Below are 19,167 nucleotides of genomic sequence, written 5' to 3' on the forward strand. Positions count from 1 at the left end.
AAATCCAATTCTGATTGCTGTAGCTGTCTGACCTTGTCCACTGAACATCTTACGGATCCATTCCTCCTCCTGCTATATGGAATTAAAGGTTTTTCTTCTGAAGCAAAACTTCCAAAGAACAGATCTCCATAGCCACGCAGAGTAAGAGCAAGAGAAGAAGATGTGGTTTACAGATTCCGGCTCTCTATGACAAAGAACACACCTGGCCTCACGGTTCGGGCCCAGGAAGCACAATCTGTCCCTAGTGCTAAGGCCATTACTCATAGCCTGCCAAGAAATGAAGCTATGCCGATGAACTTTCCCGCGAAACCAAACAGTTGAGTGCCAATCAGTTTTACCATGCGGGGATCTAATTTGATTCCACGCACTCGCAGTTGTGAAAATGCCACTCGAAGTGGGCTTCCAAATCGCACTGTCTTTAGAATGAGTTGAGAAGATACCAAATCTCATGATTTTTTGAAGGTCTTTCCGATGTTCAGAGTGCAGCATAAAATCCCAGAATCCTGACAATTTCACATCTGCAATTGTGACATCTTTCAACAGGTTATACTGGGTTCCTTCAGAAGTCTGCTTGATAACTGGACCATCTAGATGCCATGGGTGCTTCCAGAAGTCAATGTTTTTCCCTTGGCCCACCACATAGCAAATATGGGCTCTAGCAAAGTCTCGGATCTTAAAGATGCTTCTCACTCCCCAAAGAGGATCATAAGGCATAGGCCTGGTCCAAATATTCTTCTTCCTGAGGTATTTCAGCTTGAACCAATTAACCTAGAGCGATTTTCTCCCATCAATTAAGTGCCAGAACAGTTTGGCCTGAGCCGCTTTGTTGATATCCGAAAGTTTCCTCGGGCCAACTCCTCCTTCCGTTTGGGGCCTACAGATAGTGTCCCACGCAATTGAGTGATACTTCCTCATGAGACTCGAACCAGCCCAAAGAAAGTCACGCATAATTCTTTCGATTGATTGAAGCACCCCTTCAGGCAGGTTGAATGAAGCAGACCAGTAGCATTGAAAGGAACCCAGGACAGATTTAATAAGTTCAAGACGCCCTGCCCTTGCAAGGTTCCTATTACTCCAGAGCCCAATCCTGTTCCTTATCTTGCTCAAAAGCGGCTGACAATCATTAGCAGAGAGCCTAGTAGTGACAAGCGGGAGGCCCAAATATTTGATGGGGAGGGCTCCCTCAGAAATGTTCAGAATCGCACAGATGTGCGCTTTAACATGATCCGAACAGCCCGTAAAGAAAATTTCGCTCTTTAAGGTGTTGATATCCAGCCCAGACCAATTCCGGAATTGAGCTAAACAATTTTTTACTCCTAAAACAGATTCCGTTGATGGATCAATGAAGATCATTACGTCGTCGGCAAATAGGAGATGCGTAATGGTGAGGTCTCCTCTGGAGAAGGGGCTCGAAATGCGCTTGTGAAGGAGAGCTTGATCAAGGGAGGTAGTCAACATTTCCATGATTATACAAAATAGAAGAGGGGAGAGGGGATCTCCTTGTCCGAGCCCATTGGTGGAGTTGAAGAAACCTTTGGGAATCCCGTTGATGAGGATAGAAAATGAAGCTGTGGAGATGCATTGCGAAACCCACCTGCACCAAGTCTCATGAAAGCCAATTTTCATCATGAAGGATATTAGAGAGTTATGATTGACATTGTCGAAAGCCTTCCTTAGATCTAATTTAACACACATTGCTTTTTTCCTTTGGTTTCTGTGAAAACCATGGCAGAGATCATGGGTAAGAAGAATATTGTCTTGGATTAATCTTCCTTGAATAAAGGCCGATTGATTTGGACTTATAATTTTGTCCATAACTTTCTTTAACCGGTTAGCCATCAACTTGGTTATAATTTTGTAAAGAAAATTACAGAGGGAGATAGGTCTCAAATGATTAGGACTGGTTGCATTAGCACATTTGGGAATAAGAGAAATGAATGTGGTGTTAAGAGCAGGTAATATTTTACCTGAATGGAAAAAGTGCTGAATAGCTAGAGTGATATCGTCACCAATTAGATACCAAAAACTTTTAAAAAATGAGCCATTAAAACCATCGGGACCCGGGGCTTTATTTCCATCAACCTTGAAAACAACCTCCCTGATTTCCTCATTAGAAAAAGGCAAAATGAGGGAATTTGCTTCTTCAATTGAAAGAGTTTTAGAAGGATCCGAAGAATCTCATTCGAGAGACTGATTATGATTCAGGGTGGAATGGAAATAGCTAACCAAAATGTCTTCAATTTCATCCGGGTTGGTCGTGATCTCCCCATCGGTCCTCGCAATTGCTTGGATGTTGTTCTGGTTCCTTCTCATATTCATCGCCGAATGGAAAAAAGCAGTATTAGAATCCCCCAAGTTCAACCAATTAATCCTGGATTTTTGGTGGAAAAGAGCTTCTTCTTGTCTAGAAATTCTGCAGAGGTCTTCCTTAGCCAGGGTTTCCTCTTTTCTGAGAATAGAGCTGGAGGGGTCAGCTTGAAGTCTGCTCTGAATTCCCTCCAGATTTTGCTTTAACTTAGGAATTTTAGTGTCAATTCTACCAAAGGTTTTGTCATTCCACTCTTTGATGGTCTTTTTTACTTCTTTCAGCTTCCTGGTAGCTCTAAACATGGGATTTCCATCGATCTGAATGTTCCATGCCCTCTCCAGATTTCATAAAGAGATGTGTCCATGAGCCACATATTATGGAATCTAAACGAATATCCACCCCTCGAACTATTTTGCTGACATTGGATGATAATAGAGGAGTGATCGGACAAACCATAAATTTTGAATTGGGCAAAAGAATGGGGGAAGGAAGCCAACCAATCTTCATTAACTAGAGCTCTATCCAGCCTACGAAGCTTAAGATTTCCCATTCTAGAGTTGTTGTTCCAGGTTAAAAAGTGCCCAACCGATCTAAGGTCAGTTAAGGAGCAGGAGTCTATGCAGCAGTTAAACTCTTGGATGTCAGCTTGAATGGGGTCCCTTCCTCCCCACCTTTCATCAGAGAATCTAATGACATTAAAGTCGCCAAGCGCAATCCATGGCCTGTGAATTCCCCTAGCCAAGCTGTTCATATTGTCCCATAAGATTCTCCTCTCTACTGCGTTGTTTGAAGCATAAACAACAGTGAATTCAAACTGATTGTTGGAGTGGAGGACAGTTGCTTCTCCATGGATGAATTGATCCTTTTCAAGAATAATGGCGACATGGACCAGTTGGGGGTTCCAGAGAACCCAAATTCTTCCTTTTTCAGTATGAGCGTAATTAGCATGGGCGTTCCAATTGTCAGAAATTTCAGAAATGTAATCATTCATAACATTTTCAAAGGCTTTAGTTTCTAGCAGGCAAAACAGAGGAGTTTGACTTTCAATAATCATCTGTTTGATATCCTTCCTCCTAGATTGGGAGCCCAGCCCCCTAACATTCCAGGCTCCCAGTTAACCCTTCTCTCAGTTTTGGAGAAGGGAGATGATGAAAAAAAAAAGAAATGATATTTTCACCCTCCTGCATTACGTGGAGACTAGGGGTGGACATGGTTCCGGTTCGAACCGAGGAACCGAACTGAACCGGCACATATGGTTCGGTTCGGTTCCATATTTATATGGTTCGGTTCCGGTTCTAATATCTTGGAACCGATGGAAATTCGGTCCGGTTCTGGGTTTGGGATCCCGGAACCGAGAACCGAACCGAGAACCGACCCTCAACCCTTAAATATGCCTGTTTTTACTTGGATTTGGTGAAGGACTGAGATTAATCAGACTGAAAAACAAGTTTTTTAATCTCAGCACTTCCCCAAAAATAAAGTGAATGGACTGATTCCACTCACTCGATTTTATAAAGCTACAGGGATTTCATTTGAGCAAGTTTCATTCTACCGTTCGTGGCTTGCGGGGAATGAGAATGTTTGGCAAACAAGCCCTAATATTTTAATGGCAGGAAAGAAGATGTGGGAAGGGAAAGTGAAATCTCCTTTTTCTTTTTAATATTAACTTGAAAGTTTTTGGAAGTGTAAGAAGAAAGTGAAAGGTTTTCAAAAATAGCAAAATATTGTGAGAGTCGTCGTCCCCTTTCGATCAAGAGTCAAATATCATGTAATCCATGTCTTGATGACAAATGAGAAAAAAGTGAAAGATAGCATTCTACCAATCAAAAGCGCGTTTTAAAAATCTCATGTATAACGCCCCCACAAAGTCATATTCATCAGCTCATTACAGACTTTTGTGCTCTGCTTTTCCCATCAATGATAGGCTGGAAACAGAAAGTTATTCTATCTCAAGAAAAAAAAAACCAAACATTCAAACACCAGGAGGGAAACTGTTGTGAATAAATTCCATCGATTTGGTGAAGGTTGGGTAAACCCCGAACCGAACCGAACCGAACCGAACCGATTATATATGGTTCTGGTTCGGTTCGGTTCCAAACATATATGGTTCGGTTCTGGTTCCAATTTCAGGGAACCGATTATATATGGTTCGGTTCTGGGTATACCCCAAAACCAAACCGAACCGAACCATGTCCACCCCTAGTGGAGACTCCCTTATAATAACCTGATTTGACTTGCATTACGTGGACACTAGCTTACAACCTGATTTGACTTGAAAACTATGTAACTTTATGCCAAATCACGTGCGGGGAGGGCGGGGGGGGGGGTGGGTGCGCGTGTGTGTACGTACTGCAGGAGGTGAAAATATCACCACGCTGGAGAAACCTTCTCGGTTTGCAATTCTGATAGGGTTACGGCCCCCATCTCCCGGCAGTTAATGCCATAAATGGAAAGCAATCAACTTTCAATATCTTGTATTTATTACTGACAATGTATACGGCAATGAAATTGTTTCCCTGCTGCGTTCAAAATAAGACTCAAACTCAAGTTTTTATACAAATAAACACACCAGGACAGTTCAAACCCAACTCGAAGCTCTTACGAAGATGAAAACCCTCGCCCTTTCACCGCTTCTTTTTCCGTCAACTCCCAGTCTATCTCCACTGTTATATATTAACGCCGTTAACACCAGAAACTCCATTACATTTTCCACCTCCCGCTCATTCTCTTCCCCTGCTCTTAAATGCTCGGCTCTCTCCACTCCCTCCACTCCCTCCCTCAGTACGTTTTTCTTCTCCCTAAAACCCTAATTGCAATTTTCTATTGTTTTATTTTGCAATTGGATTAATTTTTTTTGATTTCTTTGCAGCTGATGAAGCAGTGAAATTCTTCGAAGCTTCGAAGGGAGGAAATCTGGTGCCCCTCTACCGCTGCATATTTTCTGATCACCTGACTCCGGTGTTGGCTTACCGATGTCTGGTTAAGGAAGATGATAGGGAAGCGCCGAGCTTTTTGTTTGAATCTGTGGAGCAAGGTATCAGAGGAACTAATGTGGTAAGCCTATCAAATTTCCGCCCTTTTTGAAAGTTTTTGTTTGTTTCTCTTTGATTCTTTTTTGTTTATTTGGTTTAAGTTTTTTCTGTTAGGGACGTTATAGTGTGGTGGGGGCTCAGCCCACGATGGAAATTGTGGCGAAGGAGAATCTGGTCACGATTATGGATCACGCGGAAGGGTGTAGGATGGAAGAATTTGTGGAGGATCCAATGGAAGTCCCCCGGAGAATCATGGAGCGTTGGAATCCCCAACTTATTGACGAGCTTCCCGATGCCTTTTGCGGTAAGAAATTTGATTTTTTTTAGACTTCCTTTCTGTTGACGTTTATTAGTTTTGTTAGATTTTGTTAGATTTTGTGATGTGAATCCGTGATAGCCAAGAGAAAGAGAGAAATATGGAAATAGAGAATCAGGATCAAGAAAAGGGAACCAAGACATGGTAGTACCCCTCTTATTACTTAAAGGACTTAAAAACACCTAAAAGAGACTTAAAAAATTAGAATATTGGCAATGACTCAACTTGAATCTTAAATTTTGGGGAAAATTGTGTGAATTCTTTGATTGAAGGTTGACATAATGGAATAACAAAGGGTTTTGCGACTGTTAATAGTTGTAGACTTAATCTAATGTTAGGGATTGAAGGTTGATGTAATGAAGTTGCTGTCAACATACTACACATGGATTGTTTCCTGTGTCTTATTAGAATGAATGCTCTGTATCATTCTTTACGAGATGTAAATGACATGTACTGTTATCAATTGACTAAAATTGAATGTGGAGTCTTTTTATATGGTTGATTTGGGTATTTCCAGTTCGTCAATATTACAATTTCTACATGTTTATAGTAGCTTCTTAACAAGATTTGAAATTCTTATATAATTCATCTAATGATTTGATTGGATTCTGATGCACATCCAATTTATGATTCAATTCTATTATGTGAACATTTATGCTTATTTAATATCTTTGAATGCTCGTTTAATTCAAATCCCATAGTGCCTTTGTCTTTGCATGAAAATGGAAAGTCATTGCTTTAGATCTATTGATAATGAGTTGTTGGGTTTTGTTATAGTTGAGAAAGAGAGTCTTTGATTTGAGTTTTCTTGTATCTGTTGCATTAGTTTTAATCATAGTTGCCGGAAACTCCTTGGGCGGGTGGGAAATCCGTTTCCCCTAAAACGCTGGAAACACGTTTTGGAAACATTTTCGAAACATGAAAAAAAAATTGGAGAAACGTTTCTGAAACGCATGGGAAACATAGGAGAAACTTATGTAAATCATGTGTGAAACGCGTGATAAACGTATGCAACACTCGTAGAAAACGCGCGTTAAACATGTAGGAAACATGTGTGGAACTTACGGAAATCATTTTGGAAAAACAAATAAAAAATTGTGGAATAGATATTAAATAAGAAAACAATAGCTTATATTGTAATATAAATGAAAATAAGAAAAATTCAAATAGAAATTTGAAATTAACAAATTTAAATCTACAAAACCACGTATTTCGTATTTTCCTTCTGTTTCATCTGTGCTTTTTCTATTGTATCTGAAACGCTTCTAATGTGTTTCCTAAGATGTTTCTCATCCAATTTTTTATCGTTTTCTCATTTCTCGATTCCCCTATATTTTTTTTTCACGCGTTTTCCATTTCACGTTTCGTTTCCCGAATTCGTTGCCCACCCTGGTAACTATGGTTTTAATACTGTAATGCACATTTGCTAAAATTTATAATACATTAATGTACATTTGCTAAAAGTTTTGATACTTTAATGCGCATTTGCTAAAAGTTAAGTATATAAATAGTTATAGTGTCCATATAAAAAAAACAAAAAAATAGTTATAGTGTGACTCTTATTTGATCGAAACCTAAGGTTCTGAATGAGAAACTGCATTAAACTCAAATAGATGCTTAACGCGCCCAAGAATTTCCAAACTAAAAATGCTTAAATGAAGGAACATAATGAAATGGACTGCTTTTTGCATTCATACAACCGTAGTAAATTGAGATATGTATTTTATTTATGAGGAATGCTAGCATCAAGCGGCTGAATAGCCGCTTGAATGTACCCAAGTTTCTATTGGATGTCACAGCTAGGCTGGCATCCTTGTTAGTTGAAAATCCCTGCTTTTATAGGCAGAACTTTAATTGCAGCTAAAGATGGTAAATGGGCTGCTTTGGAAAAATCCGCATTAAATGACGCCTTGCAAAAATGCACTTCTTTCAATGGACGCTAAAGAATACTTACAAAGTTAAAATGAAAACAAGAAAAAAAATGCTGTCGATGAAGAGGAAGACTGATCTGTGAGACTTTGCTTCGTTGAAATTTGAGGCTCGTAATTGGACGGCTCAGATTGCTCAATTGCAATGGTGTTTTCTGGCTACTGCTCGTCCACTGTTGTACCCAAAATCAATGGTCCTAATCACATTACACATGTGAGATGAATAATTAAGTGGGGCATGACCTCATTGTAATACAATGAGGTGGGTCCACTGCTGGCATAGTGGGTCCCACCTATGGCTGATATGCACCGTCCACTTAATAGGCTTTGCTTTGGATCTCTTGTGAGCCCAAAATCAGCATATCATATCTGATCCTAACATCCAATAATGTGTTCTTTTTATGGTTGAAAGATATGCATTATTAGGCAAAACTATATGGTCTCTACTCTTATAAGGACAGCCGTTGTTGTATCAAATATCAGGGCGGCATCCTGATTAAGCATAGCTACCGGCAGACTCTGTATAATAACTCTTTTAGATATATAGTTGTGCGGGGATGCAAAATATTAATTGAAAAAAAACACTTTCTTGTACTGAGTAATATTTTCGCTGCTCATCTCATTGGGCTGTTGAATTGCCAAATTGGATAAGACCTTCGGGATTTCTCATATATATATATATATATATATATATATATATATATATATATAAGCCCAAGGGTTCCCATGGATATAATCATTCACCTTACCTCTTGTTTTGATGCTAGCAAACACAAATTGATTAGCATTTATGGACTAATGTGTTGCTTTGAGGTGTTGTGTTATATACATGATTTTCATGTCATAATCGCTATTACACAACTCTTCTCAACACATGGATTGTGGATCAAGGATCAAGGAACCAAGAGTTGGCACCTATGTTGGAGACATCATCATTTGAAGATGTTCAAGTCAAGAAGCTCAACATGAAGATCCACATGTTCCTACCAAGTGTCAAGAAGGAGCTTGGAGTTAAACATACTATGGTGACACCTCATTGACCCCGCAACGTGCATTGAAGATTGGAGGGAGTCACAAGAGCTAGAACGAGTTCAAGATGTTCTCTCAAGCCAAAGAAGTCTAAGGAAGTGCAAAGAAGCGAATACATCCAAGAAGACTCAACGATATCATTGTTAGAATGTATTCAGAGTCCTCTTGATTTTATGAAAAATTGCACTTTCAATAGGTTTTCATACTCAACGTTTTACATCTTTGAAAACCATACACACACCAAAAAATGTGTTTGAAAACTTAGGACTAAAGCCCAAAGACCATGGCTTAAAAGCCCTTGACCTTTAAAGTAAAAATGAAATTTTATATAGGGCCGGTCGACCGGGGATTCCTGGGTGATCGCGGAAGGATGGCTGGAATTACAGCATCCTCCGAACAATAGCGGGCCGGTCGACTGGGGTTAGACGGGCGACCGCGGAAATAGTCAACAGAACATTCCGTCATGGTTTGGGCGGGCGGCCACCGTTGGTTGGTCGACCGAGATAGGTTTCTGAGCCAAAATTTTGAGCGAACAGGTAGCCATCGCCGGGCGACCGCCATGGGCCGGTCGAGCACGACAGTAAGAAATTTGAAAATGAAAAAGGGCGCCCGATATGGGCGGGCGTTCGCTGTGGACCGGTCGACCGCAACAGAAGGGCAAACTAGCCGCTGGGGCTTTCACAGGTTAATTTTTTCAACCTTGTTTATTACAGTTTTACCCCCAAACGGTTCTATTTTCAAATACACTATATATACTTCATTAAAACCTATCTAAACAAGCTTTTGAACATTTGAGAAAAATCAAAACCCATTTTCTTTGAGTTAAAACATTCTATCAAAAGCAAAACCTCTTTGAACTTGATTTTTACATTCTCTCAAGAGGATCTCCACTAGGCTTCTTACATTTTCTATCTTTGGAGAGTTTGTGAGCTTTAATCTTTTTAATCCGCCTATTAAGAGGCATTAAGAGAGTTTTTCATTTATTTTCTCTATTGTATTTGAGGGTCTTCTCTTCGGCCCGGTAACAAAGGTGAAGACGTTAGGAGGGTCTACTCTTCGGACCGTTAAGAAAGGAGAAGACATTGTAAGAGGGTGTGTCCCCTCCTCAAGGCTTCGTGCAGAAAGGGTTTGTTCCCTTTGAAGATCGGAGAAGTCGGGTGTACGGCTTCGAGATTCTCCCTTTGAAGAATCTCATTGTTTTAGTGGAGCGCACCAAGGAGGTAAACTGGGAAGAGTGGAGTAGGTCTTGTGATAGATCGAACCACTATAAATCTTGTGCCTTGTGGATGCTTTCTCTCCTCCTTCTCTTTGCACATTTTGGTGATTGTTAATCTCTAGCCCTTTTCTTATATTTATGTTTTATTAGATAAGGGTTAGGGCAAATAGGCTTAAAGTAACATCTAAACCCTAGCTTTCATTATATTGATCTTTTTAATGAGGGTTAGATTAACTAGTGCTTAATTAACAAATTAATTTCTAATAATCTAACTAATTAAGCCTAAAATTTTTAATTGACCAATTCACCCCCCTCTTGGATTGTCACACTTGTATTTCAATATATATATATATATATATATATATATATGAGGAAAATGATTGTACGTTCGAGCGTACCAAGCTTATGGTACGTTCGAGTGCCCAATCACATGTGGGCCCACTTTGTTAGGATGATCCAAAGCATTCATTTGAACGGCCCTTACATAGATGGGGTGTGTACCAAAAATCAGCTCCATAGGATCATCCTAACCCATCCACTTGTGGAGGGCAAAATGGACAGACCACAAATCTGCCCATTTTTGCCCTCCACTTTTGGAGGGGTTAGGATGATTCAATGGAGCTGATTTTTGGTACACACCCTATCTATGATAGGGCCTTGCAAATGAATGCTTTGGATCACCACAAAAAATGTGGGACCCATGTGATTGGGCACTTGAGCGTACCATAACCTTGGTACGCTCGAGCGTACAATCCTTCTCCTCTCTCTATATATATATATATATATATTTTAGGACAGGTTTTTCCAGGTAAGTTCTATTCCACATAATTTCATTCATTCAAGAACTTTTTATCTTCAAAAGATGAGGATAAGTGGAAGGTCTGTAGAACTGGTTCTGAGTAGAGCTCTAGTCGCTTACCAGAACTGGTTCTTCTATGATTTGGCCGACACTTTGAATGTATTGTTGACACACGTGTCGTGTCGTGTCCGACACGACACCCGTGCCCACACGTGTCCACACTCTTTTCGACACTTATAATTGTCTGCTAGAAGTGTCAGTAACTTTATATGTATTTACGTGTATGGGCATGCCACTATTTCTAGATTTTTAGGGGTTGCCATCCTAGACACCCCATATCTTCGTTGAAACTCGGCACACAAATCATATGTTAATGGATAGTTTCTACATATTAAGGTAAAGCTCTGTTCCATTTAAGTCATGCTGTCTTCACCGCAAGGAATAGGAGCTCCAATACATAATGGAGCTTGGGTTTTAGTTATTCATGGCGGGAACATGAGGTGAATGGGCTGTTTTGCAAAATCTGCATTTACATCCTAAAGGAACGTGATGAGCAGGGATTTTCAGTGCATTTACAATCTTTAGCTGCAATTAAAGTAGGCTAATAAGCAGGGAGTTGCGGATTTTCCAAAGCAGTCCATTTACCATCTTTAGCTGTAATTAAAGCTGCCTACAATGGAAATTTATTGAGAGAAGAGAGATTTTAGGAAGAACCGATTGAAGGAAGAGAGATTTTAGGGAGATGTACTATTATAGAGATATTTTAGGGAGAGATTTTACCAAACTAAATAGAGAGAGGGAGAGAGAATCGTTGCTGTATTAAAATCGCATTGACGAAATTTAAGGAGGTTATCTCATGAAGAAGGGAGAAAAAAGGCGTGAAAATAGTGGAATGGGCAAATTTGATTTCGGCAAACCAAAAATAAAAGTGCGAAATTCGTAGAGGCAGCAAACATTTTAGGCAAATTCAATTTTATTGAGCTGGTGTCAAATTCAATTTTGTGGGGCGGCAAACCCAAATTAATATACCAAAATCGATTTTTCAGCTGAAAATTTTTTCCAAAAAAAAAATTCTTGGACAAAATTGAATGTCACTTTGAAAGAAACAGGTGTAATATATATTATAGATAGATGAGCTGCACATGAAATGTGTTATAAGTATTATGTTTAAATATTTATATGAATTGCATGTGAAATGTGTATGTGTACATGTACTGAATTCGTAGACAAGTAGAATAATGCATGTCACTACGCGTTCGATGTTGTCAAACAATTTTTTTTTGGTTGGTAAGCTGGAATTGAACCCCTGACTTCTAGGTCAAAGAACAAAGCCTTGACCGTTGAGCTGTAGGCTCAATCCCAATGCTAGCTGACCAACCAATTATGAATGATCGTCTTGTTTGTGTTGACTATAAGTGTGTATTTGTGCTTATTCTAGAATTCATGAAGTTTCATCTTAAAGTTCTATCATTTGCATATGTTTCCATAAGTTTCTGTGATTTTGCATGAATTCTACGGAAAATTTTCAATCGAAATTGAAACGTTTTCTTTGTGGTGACTGAAACCGCAATTTAAAACCTTGCCTGCTGCACCACCTGACATTGTGAAGCTACTAATTTTCAATTGAAATCGAAACGTTTTCATTTTCGTGGTGACTGAAACCACAATTTTAAACCTTGCCTGTTGCACCACCTGACATTGTGAGGCTACTTCATGCTTGTGTTCTTAGAGAAGAGGTTTAGGTTCAGATTATTAGAAGAAGATGTATTGCCCTGGATGCATAACCTACTTGATGACATAATAATAACCATAAATGGTATATGCCTTAACATGTTTTTTGTTTTTATTGTCACCAATAATTTCATGCTTATAAACTCATAATCTTGTGAGTTTCATGTAGTTTAGGCAAACAGACATGTTACTTGGTTGCTTGTTATTCTTCGAATAAACTTCTAAGCTCACTTAGATTTACAATTCGAAAAAAAAAGATAAAAAAGAAAAGGTCACTTAGGTTTACTAGGCCATTGTTTATTCCGGATGAATACATCGATAGAATACAGTCCTAAATAGGAATATTTGTTTTGCATTTGTGGTTCTGAAATAGCTCATCATAAAGATGGCCTTGTTATCTCTTAGAAATCACTCTCTCTCTCTCTCTCTCTCTCTCTCTCTCTCTCACTCTGTGAATATATATATATATATATATATCTAATACTATATATATATATATCTAATACTATATAGTAGAAGAGAAAATAAGAGAATTTTTTGTAGAATTACACATCACTCTTTTTGACTTTTTTTAACAAAGGCACCCATTCAACACACATATTTTCAATCCTACCCCCTCCTTTATGCTTATTAACAAAGGCACCCATTAAAGCCACATAATTTCAATCCTACCCCCGTCCTTTATGCTTTTTTAATAAAAAATCTATAGGGTGATCTTAACCATCCGATTTAAGAGGAACAACATATTATGGAAACCTCTATAAGATTGGAGGGCTAGGATCAGCCTCTGGAAATGATTTTTGGGGCACGACCTATTTATGTTGTGTTCCATCACATGGACGGTTTGGATCAACTTGTGATGTGGTCCGTACAGTTCTTTGTCGGCCCGTGCATCGCACGGGGTTTTTTACTAGTATATATATATACATATATGTATGTGTACATATATATATATATATATACACATACATATATGTATGTGTGCACACACCTTAGTTATCAATTCCGTTCCGTTCCGGCCGGAACGCACCGGAATTCCGGTTCCGGTCCGGATTCCGGAACGGAATGCCTATATTTTCCGTTCCGGTCTGGATTCCGGTCCGTTCCGGTGGAATCCGGAATTCCGGCCGGAATGGGCGAAACCCCCTATTCCGGCCGGAATGGGGTTGGAAAAATAAAAAAATTCAAAAAAAATCCAAAAAATTACAGAAATGCCCTTATGCTTGTTGGGGAGTGTATTTTACATATTTACCCTCGTTTTATGACGGTGGGGGTGTTGTTTGGAGGGCTATTTTCGTCTTTTTGCAAAAAATTAGAAAAAAATTCAAAAAATTCCAAAAAATTTACCATACCCACTGGATTTTTTTTCCTATTTTTAATTATTTAAAAAAAAAAAATTCCCCTCGCCGGAGTGGAACGAAAAGTTTCGAACGAAACGCCGAACGAAATGTCCGAAACACCAAAACGTTCCGTTCTGGTAGCTAAAACGGAACGGCGACCGGAACAGAATTTATAACTAAGGCACACACACACACACACACACATATATATATATATATGGATTGAGCGAATGCCTAGCAAGTAACCAAAACACTATAACAGGTGGATCAAAGCATGCAAGTAAAACATGATCATAACATGATATAAAACAAGACATTTTTAGCATAAACATATCCCAAAATATTTAACATGGAAAAATAAATAGAACAACTTTTCCAAACAACAAGTTATACCAAGATGCAATAAGCACTAAAACATGCGTCATCCAATTATATCGCCTAGCACCACTAACAGATGTTGATCGGTCCAACATGGTCACAGTCAGTGCCATTGCCCCAACTGGCAGGTAACAAGCTCAAAGTACCATGGGAACCAAAGCAAGTGTTTCTAAGCACGTGCTTAGATAAACTTATCTTTATATATATATAGAAAAGTGTTTCTAAGCACGTGCTTAGATAAACTTATCTAAGCACATCCTCAACAACACATGTGGCCCACATTTTTTGGGGGATCCAAAGCATTCATTTGGAAGGCCCTTCCATGGATAGGGTGTGTACCAAAAATCAGCCCTATAGGATCATCCTAACCCTGTGTGTCCATGTTTCTGCCCATTTTCCCCTCCACAAATGGCAGGGTTAGGATGATCCCATAGGGCTGATTTTTGGTACACACCCTATCCATGGAAGGGCCTTCCAAATGAAAGCTTTGGATCCCCCAAAAAATGTGGGCCACAAGTGTTTTTGAGCATGTGCTTAGATAAGCTTATCTAAGCACGTGCTTAGAAACACTTTCCTCATATATATATATATATATATATATATATGTATGTATATATATATGAGGAAAATGATTGTGAGCTTGAAGCTCATATAGCTTATATGAGCTTGAGGGCCCAAACACATGTGGGCCCACATTGTTAGGATGATCCAAAGCATTCATTTGAAAGGCCCTTACATAGATAGGGTGTGTACAAAAAATCAGCTCCATAGGATCATCCTAACCCATACAAAAGTGGAGGGCAAAATGGACAGACACTGTTTGCCTCAAATTAGCCCATTTTTGCCCTCCGTTGTTGGAAGGGTTAGGATGATCCAATGGAGCTAATTTTTGGTACACACCCTATCTATGATTGGGCCTTGCAAATGAATGGTTTGGATCACCACAAAAAATGTGGGACCCATGTGTTTGGGCCCTCAAGCTCATATAAGTTATATGAGCTTCAAGCTCACAATCATTTTCCTCTCTCTCTCTCTCTCTCTCTCTCTCTCTCTATATATATATATATATATATATATATATATATATATATATATATATATGAGGAAAGTGTTTCTAAGCTATAGCTTAGATAAGCTTATCTAAGCTATATCTCAAAAACACATGTGGCCCCACATTTTTGGGGGATCCAAAGCATTCATTTGGAAGGCCCTTCCATGGATAGGGTGTGTACCAAAAATCAGCCTATATATACATAATGTATGTATATGTGTATTGATGATAAAAGCTATTTCTGTTTCTTTTCATTACATGCATTTTCAGCCCAAGATCCAAATGAATGTAGAGTTTTTTTTGGAAAATCTCTTGATCCATGCATAGTGATTTAATTTGTTTTCTTATATGAACAGGCGGATGGGTGGGTTTTTTTTCATACGATACTGTACGATATGTGGAGAAGAGAAAGCTGCCATTCTCAAGTGCAGCTGAGGATGATCGAAGCCTACCAGACGTTCATTTAGGACTCTATGATGATGTCATAGTGTTTGATCATGTACAGAAGGTATCCCAATTTTGTTTCATTGACCATCTTTGATCTCTTAGTGATTAAGTAAAATTCAAATTTTGACATGTCTTGAAGTATCAGATTGTATTGGAAGGGAACTGTCTTTTGTTACCTTTGTAGATATAATTGTGTTTTCGTTACAATTCTTTTTAGCAGCATCCTTTCCCTATAAAATGCATCGACTGTAACTATTATTATCTTTGCTTTTTTATGTAAAGTTGCTTCAAATATTTTTACTCACTGAACTAATCATTCCTTTCGTATTGTATAACTAACAAATCTATAACGGCAATTCCATAGGTTTGGTTGTTTATATCATTTTCAATGGTCAAATAAGTTTTTGATTGATGTAACGGACTTGTTTATATTTTTTCCCTCAGAAAGCTTATGTTATTCACTGGGTGAGGGTAGATCGTTACTCTTCAGTTGAGAAAGCTTATGCCGATGGAAAGAATCTGCTAGACATTTTAGTGTCTAGGGTACAAAATATTGACCCGTGAGTAATATCTTTGTTTCCAATTTTTCTTTTGTTTAATTACCACTCTTTTCACTTGTTACCTGTTGAGTTCTATACTTAACAATGTTAAGTACATTCGTATTTTTTAGCCCAAGGCTAGTTGCAGGTTGTGTGAATTCATGTACTCCCCCTTTCGGTTATTCCTTGAAGATGTCAAACATGACAAGTGAAGGGTACAAGAAGGCTGTTATGCAGGCAAAAGAACATATCCTGGCAGGAGACATTTTCCAGATTGTGTTGAGTCAACGCTTTGAGCGCCGAACATTTGCAGATCCCTTCGAAGTGTATAGGGCACTAAGAATAGTGAATCCAAGTCCATATATGACTTACTTACAGGTATGTGTACCTTGTGCCATTTTTTTTTCATAAATTTGATGCTTCGCTGCAATCTGGTTACCTTGATATTGTAAACCCCTTGTGTATTCCTCTTTTGGCATTGTTCTTTTCTCAATTTGATTTTTTTATTCTTTCTATCTCAGGCTAGAGGGTGTATTCTGGTCGCTTCAAGCCCTGAAATCCTTACTCGCGTACAGAAGGTAAACTGATTATTTTACTTTTGAATTATGATGACTATTTAAGGTTTTTCTACGATTATTAATTAAGGTTGTCAACCAATTTCTTGGTCGCAATCTGTTTGGTTCACTTATCGGACGATCCTTTTTGATGTGCTTTTTGGATCCTACTTTTTGACTCTGGGTCACAATCCATTTCAAATCGAACCGTCTATTGAGGTGTCCTAGGTGCTACTTACATTGACACAGATAGGGCTTAGGGTTAGGAGTGAGAGGAAAGCAGGAAAATGAAATATCTATGGTTTTGAATTGGGTTTTTAAATATTACGAAAATACCTCTCTTGAATAGACATAAATGAACAAAAATATCACGGGTTTTTTCATACTTTAGAGCCCTCCATTCAGATCTAGGACTTCATCGGATTTTGTGGATACATCTGGGTCACGATCTGAAATAATTTTGGAACTTAGGATGTGGATCCAAAGGACATTGTATGATTCTAGTTACTATGCCCAAATCCTGTCCATTAACGTTCGGATCCTTTGGATCCAGTGGACCATCAGGGTCCATTGACACCCCTATTCTTAATTAACATTTTCTTGGCTTAATTGAAAAACGGCTCTTCATATTTCTCCATATTAGACAATAGCTTGTATTTTTATTATTGCGTTTATTTCATGCACGGGTTCATCTTTATTGAACTAAAATAAGTCATCCATAGTGTATATTCTTTCAACATCTATAGTGTTTAAACTTTAAATGTTAGGGACGTCCACTGATTTTACATCTCCGCCTATTCCTTTTTTAATTTTTTTCCTGTCCGACTTAAAATACATCCATCCAAGTATTTGACAGGTTATCGAATTAATATGGATGCTTCTATGTGGGCATAAAATATTGCACCTATTTCACAAAAGGTGAGAAGACTGCAATACTGAAATGTGACATTGCAGATATGTGTAGACTCCAGAGTTCACACACCAAAAAAGGTAGAACCAACAATTGATTTCAATGATGAAAGACTCAGACATACCTTCTAAAGGCTTGTTAGTTTTCTTCAAGTTTGCAAGGTACAGGACCACAGGTGATAGCTATGTTTCCGATGTCTCAGTTTCCACAATTGAACCCTCCCTCATTTTATTCTCGCCATCCTTCTTTGGATCGCCTATGCCAATATTATTGATGTCATATTTTCTGGTATTTGAACCATATGTGAGCAATTAATATGGTAGTTGTGTCTCTCTTTCAGTAAAGTGAGTCCCTCCTAATGTTGGTTTTCCCAAGAGCCATTGCTCCTTTTACCTGTTTGTTGATCTTACCTTATTTACAGGAGGATTAATTTTTCTCGTGGAGTGACTTGTCCACATCTACCATCCTTGTATTTAATGAATATGCATGTTTTCTATTAGAATTTTCTGTAGCAGAAGGGATGCGATACTTCAGGGAAGTAACTTGAAGAGCCTCTGGCATTAAAAATGATGTTCCCGGGAATGCTTATACTCAAATCCAACAGTCTACATAACGCTTCAGAGAAAGTATTTGTATTTAGCTTTTCATCATTGTCCATTCACAGGTTGGCTTGGGATAAACTATGTAAGAAAATAGGGGAAGGAGGGATTAATACCTAATCTTCGATGTAGATTGGTTTGACTTTTAGACTTCAGAGCACTTCTTCCTTATGGAATAAAAAAAGGGCGGCCCAGTGCATGACGCTCCCGCCATTGCAGGGTCTGGGGAGGGCTAGATGTACGCACCCTTACCCCTGCTTTGCAGAGAGGCTGTTTCCGTGACTTGACCCGTGACCACCAGTTCACAATGGAGCAACCTTACCGTTGCACCAAGGCTCGCCCTCTTTTTCCTTATGGAATGATTTAATAAATTCTCATCTTTAAGGAATGAGAATTTTGGTCTGTGAATCCAAACACGGGTGGCTTTAGAATGTGGGAAGGTATGATTAGAATGAAAGGGGTATGGTTCCCTAATGTAAGTGGATAATAGGGAAGGATCACATTCGATTTTGGTCGGATAGGTGGGTCGTCAGTATACCGTTGCTGGACTATGTAGAGCCGTAGGCTATGCCTCAGCTATCAATTTGAACATGCTTATCAAGGATGTGGTCAATATTCATGGTGAATGGGATTCTAGGAAGTTTGCTAATCAGATGCCTCCAAGTATAGTGTACTCAATCACAAACTCAAATATCAATCTATCTGTGAGGACCAGTTGGTATAGACGCCAATTTAAACAGGGTGCTTCTCTATAAACTCAACGTGGAATTTAATAAGAGATCAAGCTAATGGGCAAGATTTTTTTTGGGAAGAGTTACCGACCATGATTTGCTGTTTTTTTATGTGAGCTGTTTAATAAGGCATTTCCTGTTGATAGTTCCATCAAAATAAATTTATACAACTTGCTTCAATTTGCATTTGTTGCAATAATTGCCAAAAGAATCTCGATCACCTTTTCATTGAGAGCAACATGGTTAAAGAAGTTTGGAG

At 38.7% G+C, this 19,167-nt stretch overlaps 1 protein-coding gene across 1 annotated transcript in view; it reads left to right on the forward strand.

The window, feature by feature from the left end:
* Nucleotides 1-4,626: 4,626 nt before the first annotated feature.
* Nucleotides 4,627-19,167, forward strand: part of LOC143856170 (anthranilate synthase alpha subunit 1, chloroplastic-like) — a 63,493-nt gene continuing 48,952 nt past the window's right edge. The window contains exons 1-7 of the mRNA XM_077366272.1: nt 4,627-5,089; nt 5,178-5,362; nt 5,455-5,644; nt 15,485-15,636; nt 16,020-16,135; nt 16,246-16,492; nt 16,636-16,692. Of these exons, the coding sequence (XP_077222387.1) occupies nt 4,915-5,089; nt 5,178-5,362; nt 5,455-5,644; nt 15,485-15,636; nt 16,020-16,135; nt 16,246-16,492; nt 16,636-16,692 (1,122 nt within the window). The 5' untranslated portion in view covers nt 4,627-4,914. The remainder of the gene's footprint in view (nt 5,090-5,177; nt 5,363-5,454; nt 5,645-15,484; nt 15,637-16,019; nt 16,136-16,245; nt 16,493-16,635; nt 16,693-19,167) is intronic.

This window comes from Tasmannia lanceolata, unplaced genomic scaffold (genome assembly GCF_043159265.1).
Source record: "Tasmannia lanceolata isolate RefF3 unplaced genomic scaffold, GAP_Taslan_0.1 ptg000023l, whole genome shotgun sequence".
Taxonomy (NCBI): Eukaryota; Viridiplantae; Streptophyta; class Magnoliopsida; order Canellales; family Winteraceae; genus Tasmannia; species Tasmannia lanceolata.